At 40.9% G+C, this 16,641-nt stretch overlaps 1 protein-coding gene across 1 annotated transcript; it reads left to right on the forward strand.

The window, feature by feature from the left end:
* Positions 1 to 919: 919 nt before the first annotated feature.
* Positions 920 to 7,210, forward strand: rbp4l (retinol binding protein 4, like). Its single transcript, XM_060934870.1, has 5 exons — positions 920 to 1,036; positions 1,397 to 1,533; positions 2,159 to 2,271; positions 6,692 to 6,920; positions 7,066 to 7,210. The coding sequence occupies exons 1-5, from the start codon at positions 920 to 922 to the stop codon at positions 7,208 to 7,210; spliced, it is 741 nt and encodes a 246-aa protein (XP_060790853.1).
* The last annotated feature ends 9,431 nt before the right edge of the window (positions 7,211 to 16,641 follow it).

Genomic DNA, 16,641 nt, shown 5'->3' on the forward strand with positions numbered 1-16,641 from the left:
TAAACAGTCAGCATGGACAGGTTCAACCAAGAATCCAGATTAAACAGGGGATTTTTACAACCGGATTAAGCTAAGCACCTTATTTAGCAGCAAGATATGAAAATCACTAAATCCTTCTGTGGAGATATAAAAAGGCCATTGGTCCAGAGACATTGAAAGTTGGTGGAGAACGCTCCCATTGCCATTTATTAACGCTGATCACCGTCAACACAACAGGTATTTACATATTTACAGGGATAGGTATGTAGTTTTGTAATTATATATTTATATAGATATTTATGAAGTGTATATATGGTATATAGTATATATATATTTTTGTAATTATATATTTATATAGATATTTATGAAGTGTATATATGGTATGTAATATATATTTATTTTTGTAATTATTTATATAGATATTCATGAAGTATATATATATGGTATGTAGTATATATTTTTGCAATTATATATTTATATAGATATTCATGAAGTGTATATATGGTATATATTTTTATAGGTGTATTAATGTAGTTTGGATTTCGGGGTAGTTAAAAAGGAGTGGGAAATTAAAAAAGCATTGTACTTCTTCCCACTCCTTTTTCGAACAATGTGCGGTGTTTTGTAATGTCTTAGCTCTTTATGTTATTTTATTTTTTTAATTTCTCATTTTCTTTCTTTTGTATGTACAAATAGTTACATACATTTTTTTATACATGTTCGAAATAAAAATAAATTCATAAAAATTCACAAGGTAAGATTTGTGATTTTATTGTCAAGAATGAGGTCTAACAAGTACCTTACATTTATACTGTCAAAATGAACATATAAAAGAATGAATTCCCTCTGAGGAAAATATTACTGCTGATGCAGGAGATTATGAGACTGAAATCAAGACACGAATATAAGCACAGCATTTGTTCTGTCATTGTGGTATAGGATGGAATATTACAAGTTTGCCTTGCTGGTTGTTTTCCTGTCCTATATTGAGCGCTGCTGGACAACTTCCTGTGTGGTGGACAGCTTCACTGTCAAGCAAGACTTTGACCCAAAAAAAGTGAGTCCAAAGATCAGGTTTATAAGGATAGGGACAAAACTATTCTGGAAATCTGGAGTCTGATTAGTCAGAAGGTGTTGATTAATTTTCTGTAACAGTAGCTCTGACTAGTATAATTGTTGATATGGTGAAGCTTTCTGTAAGGAGACATTTATGTAAAATTTATGGAAGGAGTCTCCTGTGTCAGTTATGACAGTCAGAAAGGTTCTTTTCATTTTCTGTTGTGTGAGAGTCAAAGGATGGAGGATGTTGCACACCATAACAAGTTGCATTTCTGTCTTAAAACTAAATGGCACAATAAAAGGCTAAACTGCAGTATTAATATCAGTGATTATGACACTGATATGCCTGTTTTGTCAGTATGCAGGAAAGTGGTATGCCCAGCAGAAGAAAGATCCAGAAGGACTCTTCCTGCAGGACAACATTTCTGCAGAGTACACAGTCGACGAAGATGGCACCATGACTGCCTCTTCCAAAGGTCGTGTCACTCTGTTTGGGTGGGTGAGGAATAAGCAAAATTCAACAGCATAACTTATACAGACCAAGTACATATGAGTTGATGGTTGGAATAACCAGAGGAGAGATACACAGATATGATACAGAATATCAGTATTGGACTAATGTTAGTTCCAACATTCCAATGTCAAGTTACGTTAAACTGAATTTGACAAATTTTACAGTCATGTGTTTGCCCTAAATGTGTTATAGTGATGAACAATTTTAATGCAAAGCCTAGCAAAAGCACACACACAAAAAAAACGTGACATTTAAAACAAAGAAGAGGTGGACATAATGACCATATATAAGGGCACTGGAAAACCATCAGAGGCTAAAATTTACACATCCTCACAGCAACAACAAAGATTTGCATTTATTAACCCCTAAATCCCTTGGCCGAGTTATTTGTGCTTAAACCTTATTTTGCCTCTGCTATGGATTATTCAGTAGCTACAGTAAAACTTATGGGACAGGTATGTACATTGCATAGAATGGGAAATCTAAGTCTGGACCCACACAGTGGGTCAAATTTTGAATCGGCCAATTTTGAAACAGTAACTGGTTTTAGCAGAAATTTTTGATTAGTGCAGCACTATCTAGGATGTAAACTCTGTGTGTGTGTAGATTCTGGGTTGTGTGTGCTGATATGGCTGCCCAGTACACAGTGCCTGATCCAGCCACACCCGCCAAGATGTTCATGAACTACCAGGGTTTGGCCAGCTACTTGTCTAGTGGAGGTAAGATAACAGGCACATTAAAAAGTAACTTACTTTTAGAAAAAAATTAAACCCTTGAGTAACCATATATTTTAAGACTGTTCAAACCTTTTGCACCCAGAATAATTAAATAAAAGTTGACATTGTTTTTAAATCCCAAAGATAGACTATATTATTGCAGCACAAATTTATTTTTAGAAATATAATTTAAATATGAAGCACATTAGGGAGATAAATGTATGTATTATATAATTATATTAACTTTTAGTATAAACAGGTGATTATAGGAAATCACATGCGCTGATTGGTCAAGCAATTCAGACTATTTCTCGATAATCACCTCAAGCGACTCAACAAAATGGCAGCTAATTGCTTTGTCACTAAGTGAGGAAGAATTACAATTTATGAAAGAAAATGCTGTTCCTAAAAAGCACTAAAGATGTTCTGAAGTTTGGTCTAAAACTATTCAAAAGGTAAGGTGGAATTGTGATTTATTTTATCCATTTCAAAACAAAGTATTTTATGTGGCTCAGCCTAGATAAATGGCAAGTCTGTGTCATGCCTTTATTACATGCCGCTTTTAAAGTTTGAAATAAATTATGATTTTTTAATAAATAAATAATTAAATGTGCATTATATTAAAAACAATTATCCACCTCAGGCTCAATTAATAATAAGCACACTTTCAGCGAATAGTTGTTAATTATTAACTTTGTTAATAAAATGAAAATATTACAAAATTTATCTGGGGAAATCCTTAAAAGGTCACGACATACACTTTTCCATTATTACACATTATTCCCTGGGAAGCTTTTGTAAAGTTAGTGAGGTTCTTTATTGGAGAGAGAGAAAAAAAAACACCTTGGTTATTTTTTCTCATGCCGTTTTAGCATAGTAATATAGATATTTAGACACTGCCTAAAAGTGGAGCTCTTGACTGTATGAGCAAAATATTTGCGAGGGCACAAAATCAATCTGAATAAAGTAATATTACAGCATATGAACCATCAAATTGTGTAGTGTATTTTGTGTCAATAAATTGCTGCATTGTCTTGTGACCGTGATACCAATAATGAGATATGCATCGCAGTTAGGAATATATATTTATTCCTTTGACACCGCATGCTATGCGCCAGAAACACCATGACATTTATTATGGCGTGACTCTGCTGGGTGCCTGGTGGACAGCAGAGAACCAGCACCTTCACTTTACATCATTACTATATAGTTACGCTTGAATATCAAACTTGATATTTCAAAACAGTTGTCTGGTTACATCTTTCACATCTGCGCACTTCGGAGCTCGGCACACGCCCTTAGAACTAATTATCATGCACCCGTTATTAGAGCTCAATCACAGCACATATTTACAAGGACTCTCAGTAACACACAGACTTTGCAAAAACCTTGTATTTTGTAATCGCTTTAGTTTTGACCACATTTGTTTTTGGCCAACAAGTATTGTATTACCTCCAATATCCTGTCTGTGCCTCGCTCTAAAGCTGCTCGTTATTCAACTCTGCCTTTGTCTCCATTTTGGATCTATTTTCTAGCATGTTTTCAGTAAAACACTTCCTTCACTTACATCCATCTACTGCCATTTTATATGAAACTTGTGAATATTTTCTGTAAAATGTTTTAAATAATCCCACTTAAAAAAAAAAGCAAATTAAAAATAAGCACTGGATAAAAACCCATCTATTTTATATAAATAAAGATACAAATTTTTCTTTTGTCCGGTGGTCAAGTGTTCATGAGATACATTGCCTTGCACTTATGATTGGGTTCCCTGTGGTGGTACACATTCATCATTCGTTCGTACACACGAATGTCATCCAGACAAAGCCATCAAAAATCAGGTTGATGCATTTCTATTAAGTATGGGGCTCTGCTATTTAACCCCCCCGGATAAAATGGACTGATTATGGGGGTGTACCTTTAAATACATAAAATTATTTTCTCTGACTGGCTAACAGTCAATTTATGTGGATGACACAGTCAGATGTTAGTCAGTCAATCAATCAAAGCGAAGCTCTCTCACTCACTGGCTGATTTCCAAACTGGCTGAGACAGGTACACTACAAAGAGTATGAGATAATGATTTATATGTTCTATACAGTGCACTCGTACAAACACAGCAGTTTGTAATTCAGCCACAAAAGGCTAAATACAAAAAGCTGTGGCAGTAAAATTAAATCTGCACTCCATCAAAATGTACAGTCCTTAATGTATTGGTATGGGTAATTGAATTTATTGGTCTAATAAAGTATTGAGACTTATGACATTTAGAAAGAGTGCAGCTTTTAGCTTTGGCCTTTTAGCCTTTAGTGGCTGGATTCCAAACCACTACATTAAATATGAGGGCATTACATAGAGCATATAAACCATTCTCATACTGTTTGTAGTGCACTTGTCTAGGGAGCATGGTGAAATTTGGAACTCAGCCAGTGAGATACATACACCGACATTGGTGACCTCAGCCTTGCACCCATTCTGTCATTTTACTCTCATGCTATTTCGAACTGTTTGTAAAGTTCATATTACAGACCTTCACCTAACAAACTAATAGTGTTAACGATATTGTGGATCTTGCAGCAACACCAATAACATTCTAACAAAAATAGCATGCATCTGTTACCTCAGCTGTTAGCATTACAGCCAAAGGAACACATAGCATAATTTTTTTTTTTTTACTCACTCACTTTTCCCTCATCTGCAGTTTTGTCAGAGACAATTGGTATTGATCCCTCTTTTAGGAAGGATTTCACTGCCGTTCATGCATACTATAAGTCTTGTGAGCTCCGTTGTGATGTAGAAAGGGGAGCCCAATCCGAACAGCTTGTTGAATCACATGTTTTCTGATGTAGGCAGCCAAAAAATAACTGACAGGATTGTCTTATTTCAGAGCTTGTGGGTGGGTAGGATACCCTCATGCATGTGCACAAGCATTGAAAAAGTGAGTTTTTCATGGCAGATCCCCTATAAAAGTAAAGTAAGTAAGTAAGTAAGTGAATTTAATTTATAAAGCACATTTAAAATAGTTTTCACTGACCAAAGTGCTGTACATAGGGTAGCTAAGAAATCAGAAGTAAAATGGACAAACACAAAAAGAAAAGATGCATTAACAGCTGCAGCAAAAATACACATTACAAACACAGAGATTAACAGATAGACAAAGAAACCAGAATTACATAAACAACAAATGAACAACAACATTGAATAACACCCACTGCAAAAAGAACTAGGGAATGAGCAGCTAAGAGGATGCAAAAGCCAGTGAGTAGAGGTGAGCTTTGAGCCTGGATTTAAAAGAGGAGATAGAGGGGGTGAATCTAATGTCTGGGGGCAAATAGTTCCACAGACTTGGAGCTGCTACTGCAAATGCCCCATCACCTTTTTGTTTGAGGTGAGTCCGGGCCACATGGAGGAGACCTTTATCAGCAGATCTGAGGGACCAAGGTGCAGGGGGTGGTTTCAGAAGATCTGAGATGTAAGTAGGGGCTTGACCATGCAGCGCCTTGTAGACTATTAGTAGGACTTTAAAGTGTAAAGAAGCCAGGACAGGGGTAATGTGCTCTCTCTTCTTGGTACCTGTCAGCAGTCTAGCAGCTGCATTTTGCACCAACTGTAAACACATTAATTGAGATTTGGGGAGACCAAGATAGAGGGAATTGCAGTAATCTAGCCGGGATGTAATAAAGGCATGGATGACTTTTTATAAAGCTTCTAAATAGAACCCTACAACAGATTGTTTCCCTATCAAAAAGGGAATCCCTTTGTCATACACACAAATCACATTTTATAGTTAAATCACAGTTGGATTTAAGTTTATTACTTCTTAGTTTTAAATTATTTGGTTTTAATCACTCATTCAATTAGTAAGGGTAAACAATACTACTGGGTGTGCTGTTAGATTAAAATAATAAATAAAGTTTTACACATTCTGAAGTATCTTGTTCCCCTTATACAAGAGCACAGCATACTTTTTTATTCTTTATAGAAAGCTGTAGGCAGTCATTCCCTCCCTCTCTGTTCAATTTTATAAGAAAAACTCCTCTCTACTAAAGACTTTCCTATGTAAAATAACAAATTTATAGCATTATGGTTACAAAATGCTGACACAGGAAACTCATTTTATGCATGTTAAATAAATATCTCCAACAGAAAACTTTACAAAATCAATGCTATAAAATTTGCTTTATCTATAGAAATAACATTATCAGTTCACGAACAAAACCCTGTTATTTGCAGCTGCACTGCTGTCAGAGCTGCTATTACAGAAAATGAAATCAATACCTTCTGACCAATCCGAATCAGCAAATAATTCAACAGCATTGTGCTCCAAGTTTTATAATAACTAAAACCTGAATTATAACAACTTCCACTCTGGATCCCCACTGACCTCACTTTGAGAACCTGGGAAAAACTTTCATTCACACAGGCGACAACTACTGGATTATTGACACAGACTATGACAACTACGCTGTCACCTATGCATGCCGCACACTGAAAGATGACGGCACCTGTGATGATGGTTATGCCCTGGTGTTCTCCCGTAACTCCCTTGGCCTGCCCCCAGCCATCCAGCGCATTGTGCGCCAGAAACAAGCGGAAATCTGCATGGCAGGACAGTTCAAGCCCGTGCTGCAATCAGGTCAGGCTATGGAGAAGTGTACAAGAACACAGCTGGACTTAAAATAAAGCACTTCTGTCAAAGATCGCTTTTAGCCCCAGTCAATAATATACAGTGATGTCTTAAATTAATGCATGCCTGTTGGACACTGAGGGTCACAAATTTCCTTTTTTGTTCCACAGGAGCCTGCTGAACTCTGACACCTTCCTTTATGCTGATGTGAGAGAAAACACACCCAGCACTTTAAAGATACAGAGGACAGAGCGCATCAAGGAGACGCAGTTTCCAGTTTTCTGTCTCAAGGGGAAATTGTGTTTGGGACAATAAAAAAAATTTTGAAACAAAAGTTCTGTCTTTAAGGGTTTATAGCAAATTGAGATACCTGTTATAAAGATTTACAAATCCTAATAAAAATACTTTTTACTAGCAAGTGCCACTTTGCACAAAAGCACTATAAAACTACTGATCAGAATTAAAATAGATGCTACTTATTTCTTATACATTATTATCCCCTTCGGACACAAAGAAAAATGCTATGGAACTTCATGTGTACAATTGTACACATTATGTCTGAAGGGGTTATACATTACAAACTGAGTTACGTGCAAGTAGTGAATATTACTGAATAGACCCACATAAAGTGATCTTTACATTTACAGCAGATGCCCTTATACACGGTTGTACATTCTCCATCATAAATATATCCTCTTTCATGCTCTTACATGCTATTACAAACAGGTCAGGGTTTAAGAATACCAAAAAGCTCTGTGTTACAGAGCAGTTAGGACAGTGAGTTGGTACAAAACAAACAAACAAACAAACAAAACAGTCTAGGTTTGAGTATGAATATATATAACTTAATTCATTCACCTTGATTAACCAATTCATACTCGTCAGGATGGAGATATATATATATATATATATATATATATATATATATATATATATATATATATATATATACACATAGACACACACACACACACACACACACACACATACAAACACACACATATATATATATATATATATATATATATATATACACACACACACACATATATACACCACACATATTATATATATACACACCATATATATATATATATATATATATATATATATATATATATATATATATATATATATATATATATGTATGTATGTATGTATTAGATTAGATAAAACTTTATTGATCCCTTTGGGAGGGTTCCCTCAGGGAAATTAAGATTCCAGCAGCATCATTACAGATAAACAGAAAAAAGAAATAGAGAAAAACTTCTTCTACAACCCCGATTCCAAAAAAGTTGGGACAAAAGTACTAATTGTGAATAAAAATGGAATGCAATAATTTACAAATCTCAAAAACTGATATTCTATTCACAATAGAACATAGACAACATATCAAATGTCAAAAGTGAGACATTTTGAAATTTCATGCCAAATATTGGCTCATTTGTAATTTCATGACAGCAACACATCTCAAAAAAGTTGGGACAGGGGCAATAAGAGGCTGGAAAAGTTCAAGGTACAAAAAAGGAACAGCTGGAGGATCAAATTGCAACTCATTAGGTCAATTGGCAATTAACATGACTGGGTATAAAAAGAGCATCTTGGCGTGGCAGCAGCTCTTAGAAGTAAAGATGGGAAGAGGATCACCAATCCCCCTAATTCTGTGCCGACAAATAGTGGAGCAATATCAGAAAGGAGTTTGACAGTGTAAAATTGCAAAGAGTTTGAACATATCATCATCTACAGTGCATAATATCATCAAAAGATTCAGAGAATCTGGAAGAATCTCTGCGCGTAAGGGTCAAGGCCGGAAAACCATACTGGGTGCCCATGATCTTCGGGCCCTTAAGGCCAATTTATTCTGACAACGCAGTCCTCGCAGATGGCGTCACAGATGGCATCTGCGTAGCCCCCCCCCTTCGCAGACGCTCTGCACGCACCTCCCAAAAATTGTGACCACCGCAGAAGCCTCGCAGACAGCGTAGCCGACAAGAGGGCTCTGATTGGTCCACTCTACATCCGCTGTACACGCACTTCGGCTTCCCTACTTTCCCGGTTTGGTTTGTTTTCACTACAGTCATTTTTAAAAGCACAAGCGAAGATGGAGCAGCACGAAGAGCAGTTGATCGAGGAAGTGAGGAAGTACGTACATCTATATGACTCCAGTTCTAGTCATTATAAGTAACCGGAGGATAAACACTCCACTAACCACACCCACCAACTACTCCTAGTGATATTGCGACTTTGCGCCCCCTTGCATTGTGGCGGTGAATAACATCACGCACGCCTATTACTCCCTGCTCAACAATAAATTACAACTGTCTGTGAAAAGCTATCTGCGAAAGCCTTGTCGCAAGAACATGCAGAGGCCCTCAGACGGCACTGCATCACATACAGGCATGCTTCTGTATTGGAAATCACAAAATGGGCTCAGGAATATTTCCAGAGAACATTATCTGTGAACACAATTCACCGTGCCATCCGCCGTTGCCAACTAAAATTCGATAGTTCAAAGAAGCAGCCACATCTAAACATGAACCAGAAGCGCAGACGTCTTCTCTGGCCCAAGGCTCATTTAAAATGGACTGTGGCAAAGTGGAAAACTGTTCTGTGGTCAGACGAATCAAAATTTGAAGTTCTTTATGGAAATCAGGGACGCCGTGTCATTCGGACTAAAGAAGAGAAGGACGACCCAAGTTGTTATCAGCGCTCAGTTCAGAAGCCTGCATCTCTGATGGTATGGGGTTGCATTAGTGCATGTGGCATGGGGAGCTTACTCATCTGGAAAGACACCATTAATGCTGAAAGGTATATCCAGGTTCTAGAGCAACATATGCTCCCATCCAGATGACGTCTCTTTCAGGGAAGACCTTGCATTTTCCAACATGGCAATGCCAAACCACATACTGCATCAATTACAGCATCATGGCTGCGTAGAAGAAGGGTCCAGGTACTGAACTGGCCAGCCTGCAGTCCAGATCTTTCACCCATAGAAAACATTTGATGCATCATAAAACAGAAAATACGACAAAAAAGACCCAAGACAGTTGAGCAACTCGAATCCTACATTAGGCTAGGGTACTGCTCCTTCCCGTCCTCTATCCTCCTGTTACTCCTCCTCCCCCCCAGAGAGTAGTTGTACAGTCTGATGGCATGAGGGACAAAGGAGTTTTTGAGTCTGTTCGTCCTGCACTTGGGAAGGAGCATTCTGTCACTGAACAGGCTCCTCTGGTTGCTGATGATGGTGTGCAGAGGGTGACTGACATCATCCATGATGTTCAATAGTTTGTCCATAGACCTCTTCTCTGCCACCGTCACCAGAGAGTCCAGCTTCATGCCAACCACAGAGCTGGCCCGCCTGATCAGTTTGTCCAGCCTGGATGTGTCCTTCTTGGATGTGCTGCCCCCCCAGCACACCACAGTGTAAAACAGGACACTGGCAACCACAGACTGATAGAACATCCACAGGAGTTTCCAGCAGATGTTAAAGGACCGCAGCCTCCTAAGGAAGTATAGCCTGCTCGGTCCCTTCTGTATAAGTGATTGGTGTTGCAAGTCCAGTCCAGCTTGCTGTCCAGCCACAGCCCGAGGTACTTGTAGGAATCCACAGCCTCCACCTCAACTCCCTCAATCAGACTCCCTCGACCAGCTCCTTGGTCTTCAAGGTGTTGAGCTGCAGATGGTTCCTGTTGCACCACACAGCAAAGTCCCTCACCAGGCTCCTATACTCCTCCTCTCTGTTGTCACTGATACACCCAATGATGGCTGTGTCATTGGCAAACTTCTGAATGTGACAGAGCTCCGAGTTGTAGCAGAAGTCTGCGGTGTACAGGGTGAAGAGAAGTGGGGCCAGCACCGTGCCCTGGGGTGCTCCGGTGCTGCTAATCACAGTGTCAGATGTGATGTCCTTCAGCCTGACGTACTGCGGCCTGTCAGTGAGGTAGCTGGAGATCCAGGTGGCCAGGCAGGGGTCCACTCGCATCCTGTTCAGTTTGTCCTGAAGCAAAAGGGGCTGGATGGTGTTGAAGGCACTTGAGAAGTCCAAGGAGAGGATCCTCACTGTGCCATTTCCCTTATCCAGATGCGAGTGGGCTCAGTGTAACAGGTAGAGGATGGCGTCTTCCACACCAACACCTGCCCGGTATGCAAACTGCAGACAGTCCTGGGCATGTTGTACCTGGGGTCTGAGGAGGCTGAGGAAGAGCCGTTCCAACGTCTTCATCAGATGTGAAGTGAGTGCCACCGGTCGGAAGTCATTCAGCTCACTGGGCCGATTCTTTTTGGGAACTGGAATGATACATGATGTCTTCCAGAGGGTGGGCACTCTCCCCAGTTGCAGGATGAGGTTGAAGATGCGTTGGAGTAGTTCACCCAGTTCAGCAGCGCAGGTCTTCAGTAATCGGGGACACACCTTGTCCGGGCCTGCTGCTTTCCTGGGGTGAAGCTTCCTCAGTTGACCTCTGACCTGGTCTGCAGTAATGCATGGAGGAGTCTGTGTTGAGGTGGGGGAGGAGGGGGCTGCTGTGATGACTGGGGGGAGGTGTGTTGAGGGAAGAAGGAGAGATGGCTGCAGTGAGGGGGAGGGTGGGGGGACGTGGGCTGGTTGAACTGGTTGAAGAAGTCATTCAACTCGTTCGCCCTCTCCACTGTCCCCTTAATGACTCTGGTTTTTGTATTGTGGCCTGTGATGGTTTTCACACCTTCCCAGACCTCCCTCATGCTGTTCTCCTTCAGCTTCTGCTCCACCTTTCTCCTGTAGCTGTCCTTAGCTTCCCTCACGCAGTGTTTCACCTCCTGCTGTGCTGCTTTCATCGCCTCCCTATCCCTGCTCCTGAAGGCGGCCTTCTTCCTGTTGAAGACAGCTTTGACTTCCTGTGTTACCCATGGCTTGTTATTAGAATAACACCGTACAGTCTTAGTGGGGGAGACCACATCTGCACAGAAGTTGAGGTAATCTGTCAGACAGCGTGTCAGCCCCTCTACAGTATGTCCTCACAATGTGGGCTAAGCAGCACATTCCAGTCCGTGATGTCATAGCAGTCTCTGAGGGCATCTTCCATTTCAGGGGACCACCTCCTGATGGAGCTAGTTGTTGCAGGCTGCCTTTGAACCAGGGGGGTGTACTTCGGCTGTAGAAGGACCAGATTGTGATCAGACTTCCCTGGTGGGGGGAGGAACGTGACTCTGTATGCATCCCTCACATTAGTATACAGCAAGACAATTGTCCTGTTGTTCCTTGTTGGACAATCCACAGCCTGGTAAAAAGCAGCCAAAGTCGAGTCCAAAGCAGCATGATTTAAGTCCCCAGAAATTATCATAAATGCCTCAGGGTGCTGTGTCTGCAGCCTTGCTGTGACAGAGTGAATCTTCTCATATGCAGCGGCTGCATCTGCCCTCGGAGGGATGTAAACACAGATGGCGATCACGTGACTGAACTCCCTCGGCAGATAATATGGCCACAGGCTAACGGCTAGCAGCTCCACGTCTGGGCAACATAAGACTGTCTTTATGGAGATATGTCCCGGGTTACACCAGCGGTTGTTAACATAAATGATGAGTCCCCCACCTTTGCTTTTCCCGCATGTGTTAGTGTCTCTGTCAGCTCTCACAGCAGTGAATCCCCGCAGGTCCACGTTAGCATCCGGTACAAGGTGTGTTAGCCATGTCTCCGTAAAGATAAATAAGCTGCTCTCCTGATAAATCCGCTGGTTGTTCAGTGCGTATAGCTCGTCGACTTTATTTGGCAGCGATTTCACATTCCCCATGATAACGGAGAGAATGGATGGTTTGTAGTGCCGCCGGTTGTCCGCTAGCCTAGACTTTAGCTTAGCTCCGGCTTTGCAACCCCTGGGTTTCCTCCTCAACTCGGCCTGGATGGGGTGTCGTATCCCGTCTCGTCCCATTGTTTTCAGGGCCAGCAGCTCCTCTCTTGAATAAGTGAGAAAACTGGCTCCTGGTTGCGTGTTAAAGTTAAAAATATGCATGTGATATAAGTAAAACACACTATGTCTTTGTAAGAAGAGCAAAAAAGGAAAAAAGGTGGAAAAAAGAGGTTTAAAGAGCTAAAAACTACAGAGCTACTGGAGAGGCAGCCGTCTCACACAGCACCCATCATCATTATATATATATATATATATATATATATATATATATATATATATATATATATATATATCACACATACATATATACAGTGGTGCTTGAAAGTTTGTGAACCCTTTAGAATTTGCTATATTGCTGCATAAATATGACCAAAAACATCATCAGATTTTCACACAAGACCTAAAAGTAGATAAAGAGAACCCAGTTAAACAAATGAGACAAAAATATTATACTTGGTTATTTATTTATCGAGGAAAATGATCCAATATTACATATCTGTGAGTGGCAAAAGTATGTGAACCTTTGCTTTCAGTATCTGGTGTGACCCCCTTGTGCAGTAATAACTGCAACTAAACATTTCCGGTAACTGTTGATCAGTCCTGCACACTGGCTTGGAGGAATTTTAGCCCATTCCTCTGTACAGAACAGCTTCAACTCTGGGATGTTGGTGGGTTTCCTCACATGAACTGCTCGCTTAAGGTCCTTCCACAACATTTAGATTGGATTAAGGTCAGGACTTTGACTTGGCCATTCCAAAACATTGACTTTATTCTTCTTTAATCATTCTTTGGTAGAACGACTTGTATGCTTAGGGTCGTTGTCTCGCTGCATGACCCACCTTCTCTTGAGATTCAGTTCATGGACAGAAGTCCTGATATTTTCCTTTAGAATTCACTGGTATAATTCAGAATTCATTGTTCCATCAATGATGGCAAGCCATCCTGGCACAGATGCAGCAAAACAGGCCCAAACCATGATACTAACACCTCCATGTTTCACAGATGGGATAAGGTTCTTATGCTGGAATGCAGTGTTTTCCTTTCTCCAAACATAATGCTTCTCATTTAAACCAAAAAGTTCTATTTTGGTCTCATCCATCCACAAAACATTTTTCCAATAGCCTTCTGGCTTGTCCACGTGATCTTTAGCAAACTGCAGATGAGCAGCAATGTTCTTTTTGGAGAGCAGTGGCTTTCTCCTTGCAACCCTGCCATGCACACCATTGTTGTTCAGTGTTCTCCTAATGGTGGACTCATGAACATTAACATTAGCCAATGTAAGAGAGGCCTTCAGTTGCTTAGAAGTTACCCTGGGGTCCTTTGTGATCTCGTCGACTATTACACACCTTGCTCTTGAAGTGATCTTTGTTGGTCAGCCACTCCTGGGGAGGGTAACAATGGTCTTGAATTTCCTCCATTTGTACACAATCAATCTCACTGTGGATTGGTGGAGTCCAAACTCTTTAGAGATGGTTTTGTAACCTTTTCCAGCCTGATGAGCATCAACAACGCTTTTTCTGAGGTCCTCAGAAATCTCCTTTGTTCGTGCCATGATGCACTTCCACAAACATGTGTTGTGAAGATCAGACTTTGATAGATCCCTGTTCTTTAAATAAAACAGGGTGCCCACTCACACCTGATTGTCATCCCATTGATTGAAAACACCTGACGCTAATTTCACCTTCAAGTTAACTGCTAATCCTAGAGGTTCACGTACTTTTGCCACTCACAGATCTGTAATATTGGATCATATTCCTCAATAAATAAATGACCAAGTATAATATTTTTGTCTCATTTGTTTAACTGGGTTCTCTTTATCTACTTTTACGACTTGTGTGAAAATCTGATGATGTTTTTGGTCATATTTATGCAGAAATATACACACACACACACACACACATACATGTGTGTGTGTGTGTATGTATATATCACTCTTTATCTTCCCTTTATCATGTTGTTCGCTGATCACCCGACCCATGCTAGTTTACCGACCATGATTCTTATCTCTTGTCTTGGCTTTGTTTACTGTTTGCATCCTGTTCTCTTCTGCATTTACATCCATAAGTGCCTGCATTCTGACAGGATACTTTGCCACCATGGATGTACAGTAGCGGAAGAGGTGAAGCAGATGGCTCTTAACACCCAGGGACGACTGCTGGGAGAACATCAGCAGATGCTAGCAGACCTGAACACTCGTATGGTGCAGCTAGCTATGGTGATGTCGCAGGCCCTCCTAACTTGTCCTGAGTCTTCCACAAGCCCCGTGCTGCAATTTCCTGTTCCTGAGAGGTTCGCTGGAGATGCACTCGCTTGTAAAGGTTTCTTAGTTCAAAATGTTCCATGTATTTTGCTACAATGCCTAACCCATCTGAGGAGCACAAGATTGCCAAGTTCCTTCCTTTCCTCACTGGTAAATCACTCTGACGGGCCAGCGCAGTTTGGAACCAGGACGGTGAACAGGCTAAATCCTACGAACTCTTCCTCTCAGTTCAAGAGAGTATTTGATCACGAACCAGAAGGAATTGAAGTAGGTGAATGCTTACTTACCATTTCACAAGGCTCCAGAAGAGTGGCAAAGTATGCCCTAGAGTTCAGAATGCTAGCGGCAGCCAGCAGGTGGAATGATCCAGCTCTTAAGGCAGTTTTTTGCCAAGGTCTGTGCCCCAAGATTCTAAGCATGCTCACCTGCAGAGATGAACAGTGCACTCTGGACTCTCTTATCGACCTAGCCATTCATCTAGATCATCTGTTGGCTCACCGATCCTCCATTCAGCTTAGTGGCAAACCAGTCCTCACTTGATGACAGTGCATCCATGGAAGTGTCATCTACCCGGCTAACATGTACTGAGCATTTAAAGAGGAGGGGTTGTGTTTCTACTGTGGAAGTTCTGAACATCAGCTCAACCATTGTCCCATCTATCCACCCCGTGCACCTCCCGCCAAAGTTCCAGCACGCAATGTGAGTCCAGTAAGAAAATTCAGTTCCAAATCGTTCACGGTTCCAGTGTTGTTAAAGTTGGCAGATGCCACACACATCCTTTGTGCTTTTATCAATTCAGGAGCAGAAGGCAACTTCATCAGCAGCTTTGTCACTCAGAGGTTCAACCTTCCAACAACCCCTCTTCAAAGTGCACTCAGCATTCAAACAATCAACGGAGGGCCCATAGGAGGTGATTGTCACCATGCATACAACTCCCATTCATATTCAAGTGGGTGCACTGCACTCAGAGTTCATCTCCCTCTATGTCACCGCTACTGTAAGTCATGACATTCTCGGCTATCCTTGGCTCCAACTTCATGATCCCTTGATTTCATGGCAGAAAAAGGAGATTCTCCAGTGGTCCCCTGCATGCTTTCAGAGTTGCATTTCTTGTCCTCAATTCAACATCTCATCCACCTCTGTGGAGAGCCCACAGACAGACTCTCTAGACAATGTTCGAGTGTTATTTGGACTTCAAGGAGGTATTCAGCAAGGGAAAGGCTTGTGGGCTAAGACCTCATCAACCCAATGACTGTTTAATTGATTTGCTGCTGGGCATGTCACCATCACAAGGTCGTATATACCCACTCTCCCAAAAGGAGCAAGCAATTATGGAAGAGTACATTCAGGAAGCCTTCAAGCAAGGTAATATTCGTCCTTCCAAACCTCCAGCCTTGGCAGGCTTCTTCTTCATGGAGGAACGAGGTGGGGGTCTCATACCATGTATTGACTATTGGGGATTTAATCAGGTGTCAGTCAAATACCTATATCTGCTTCCTCTTGTTCCTGTGGCCCTAGAGCAACTCAGATCAGCTAAAATCTTCTTGAAACTCGAATGACACAGTGCCTACAACTTAATCAGTATTAAGAAGGGCGAGGAGTGA

Source organism: Neoarius graeffei, chromosome 12 (assembly GCF_027579695.1).
Source record: "Neoarius graeffei isolate fNeoGra1 chromosome 12, fNeoGra1.pri, whole genome shotgun sequence".
NCBI classification, from domain to species: Eukaryota; Metazoa; Chordata; class Actinopteri; order Siluriformes; family Ariidae; genus Neoarius; species Neoarius graeffei.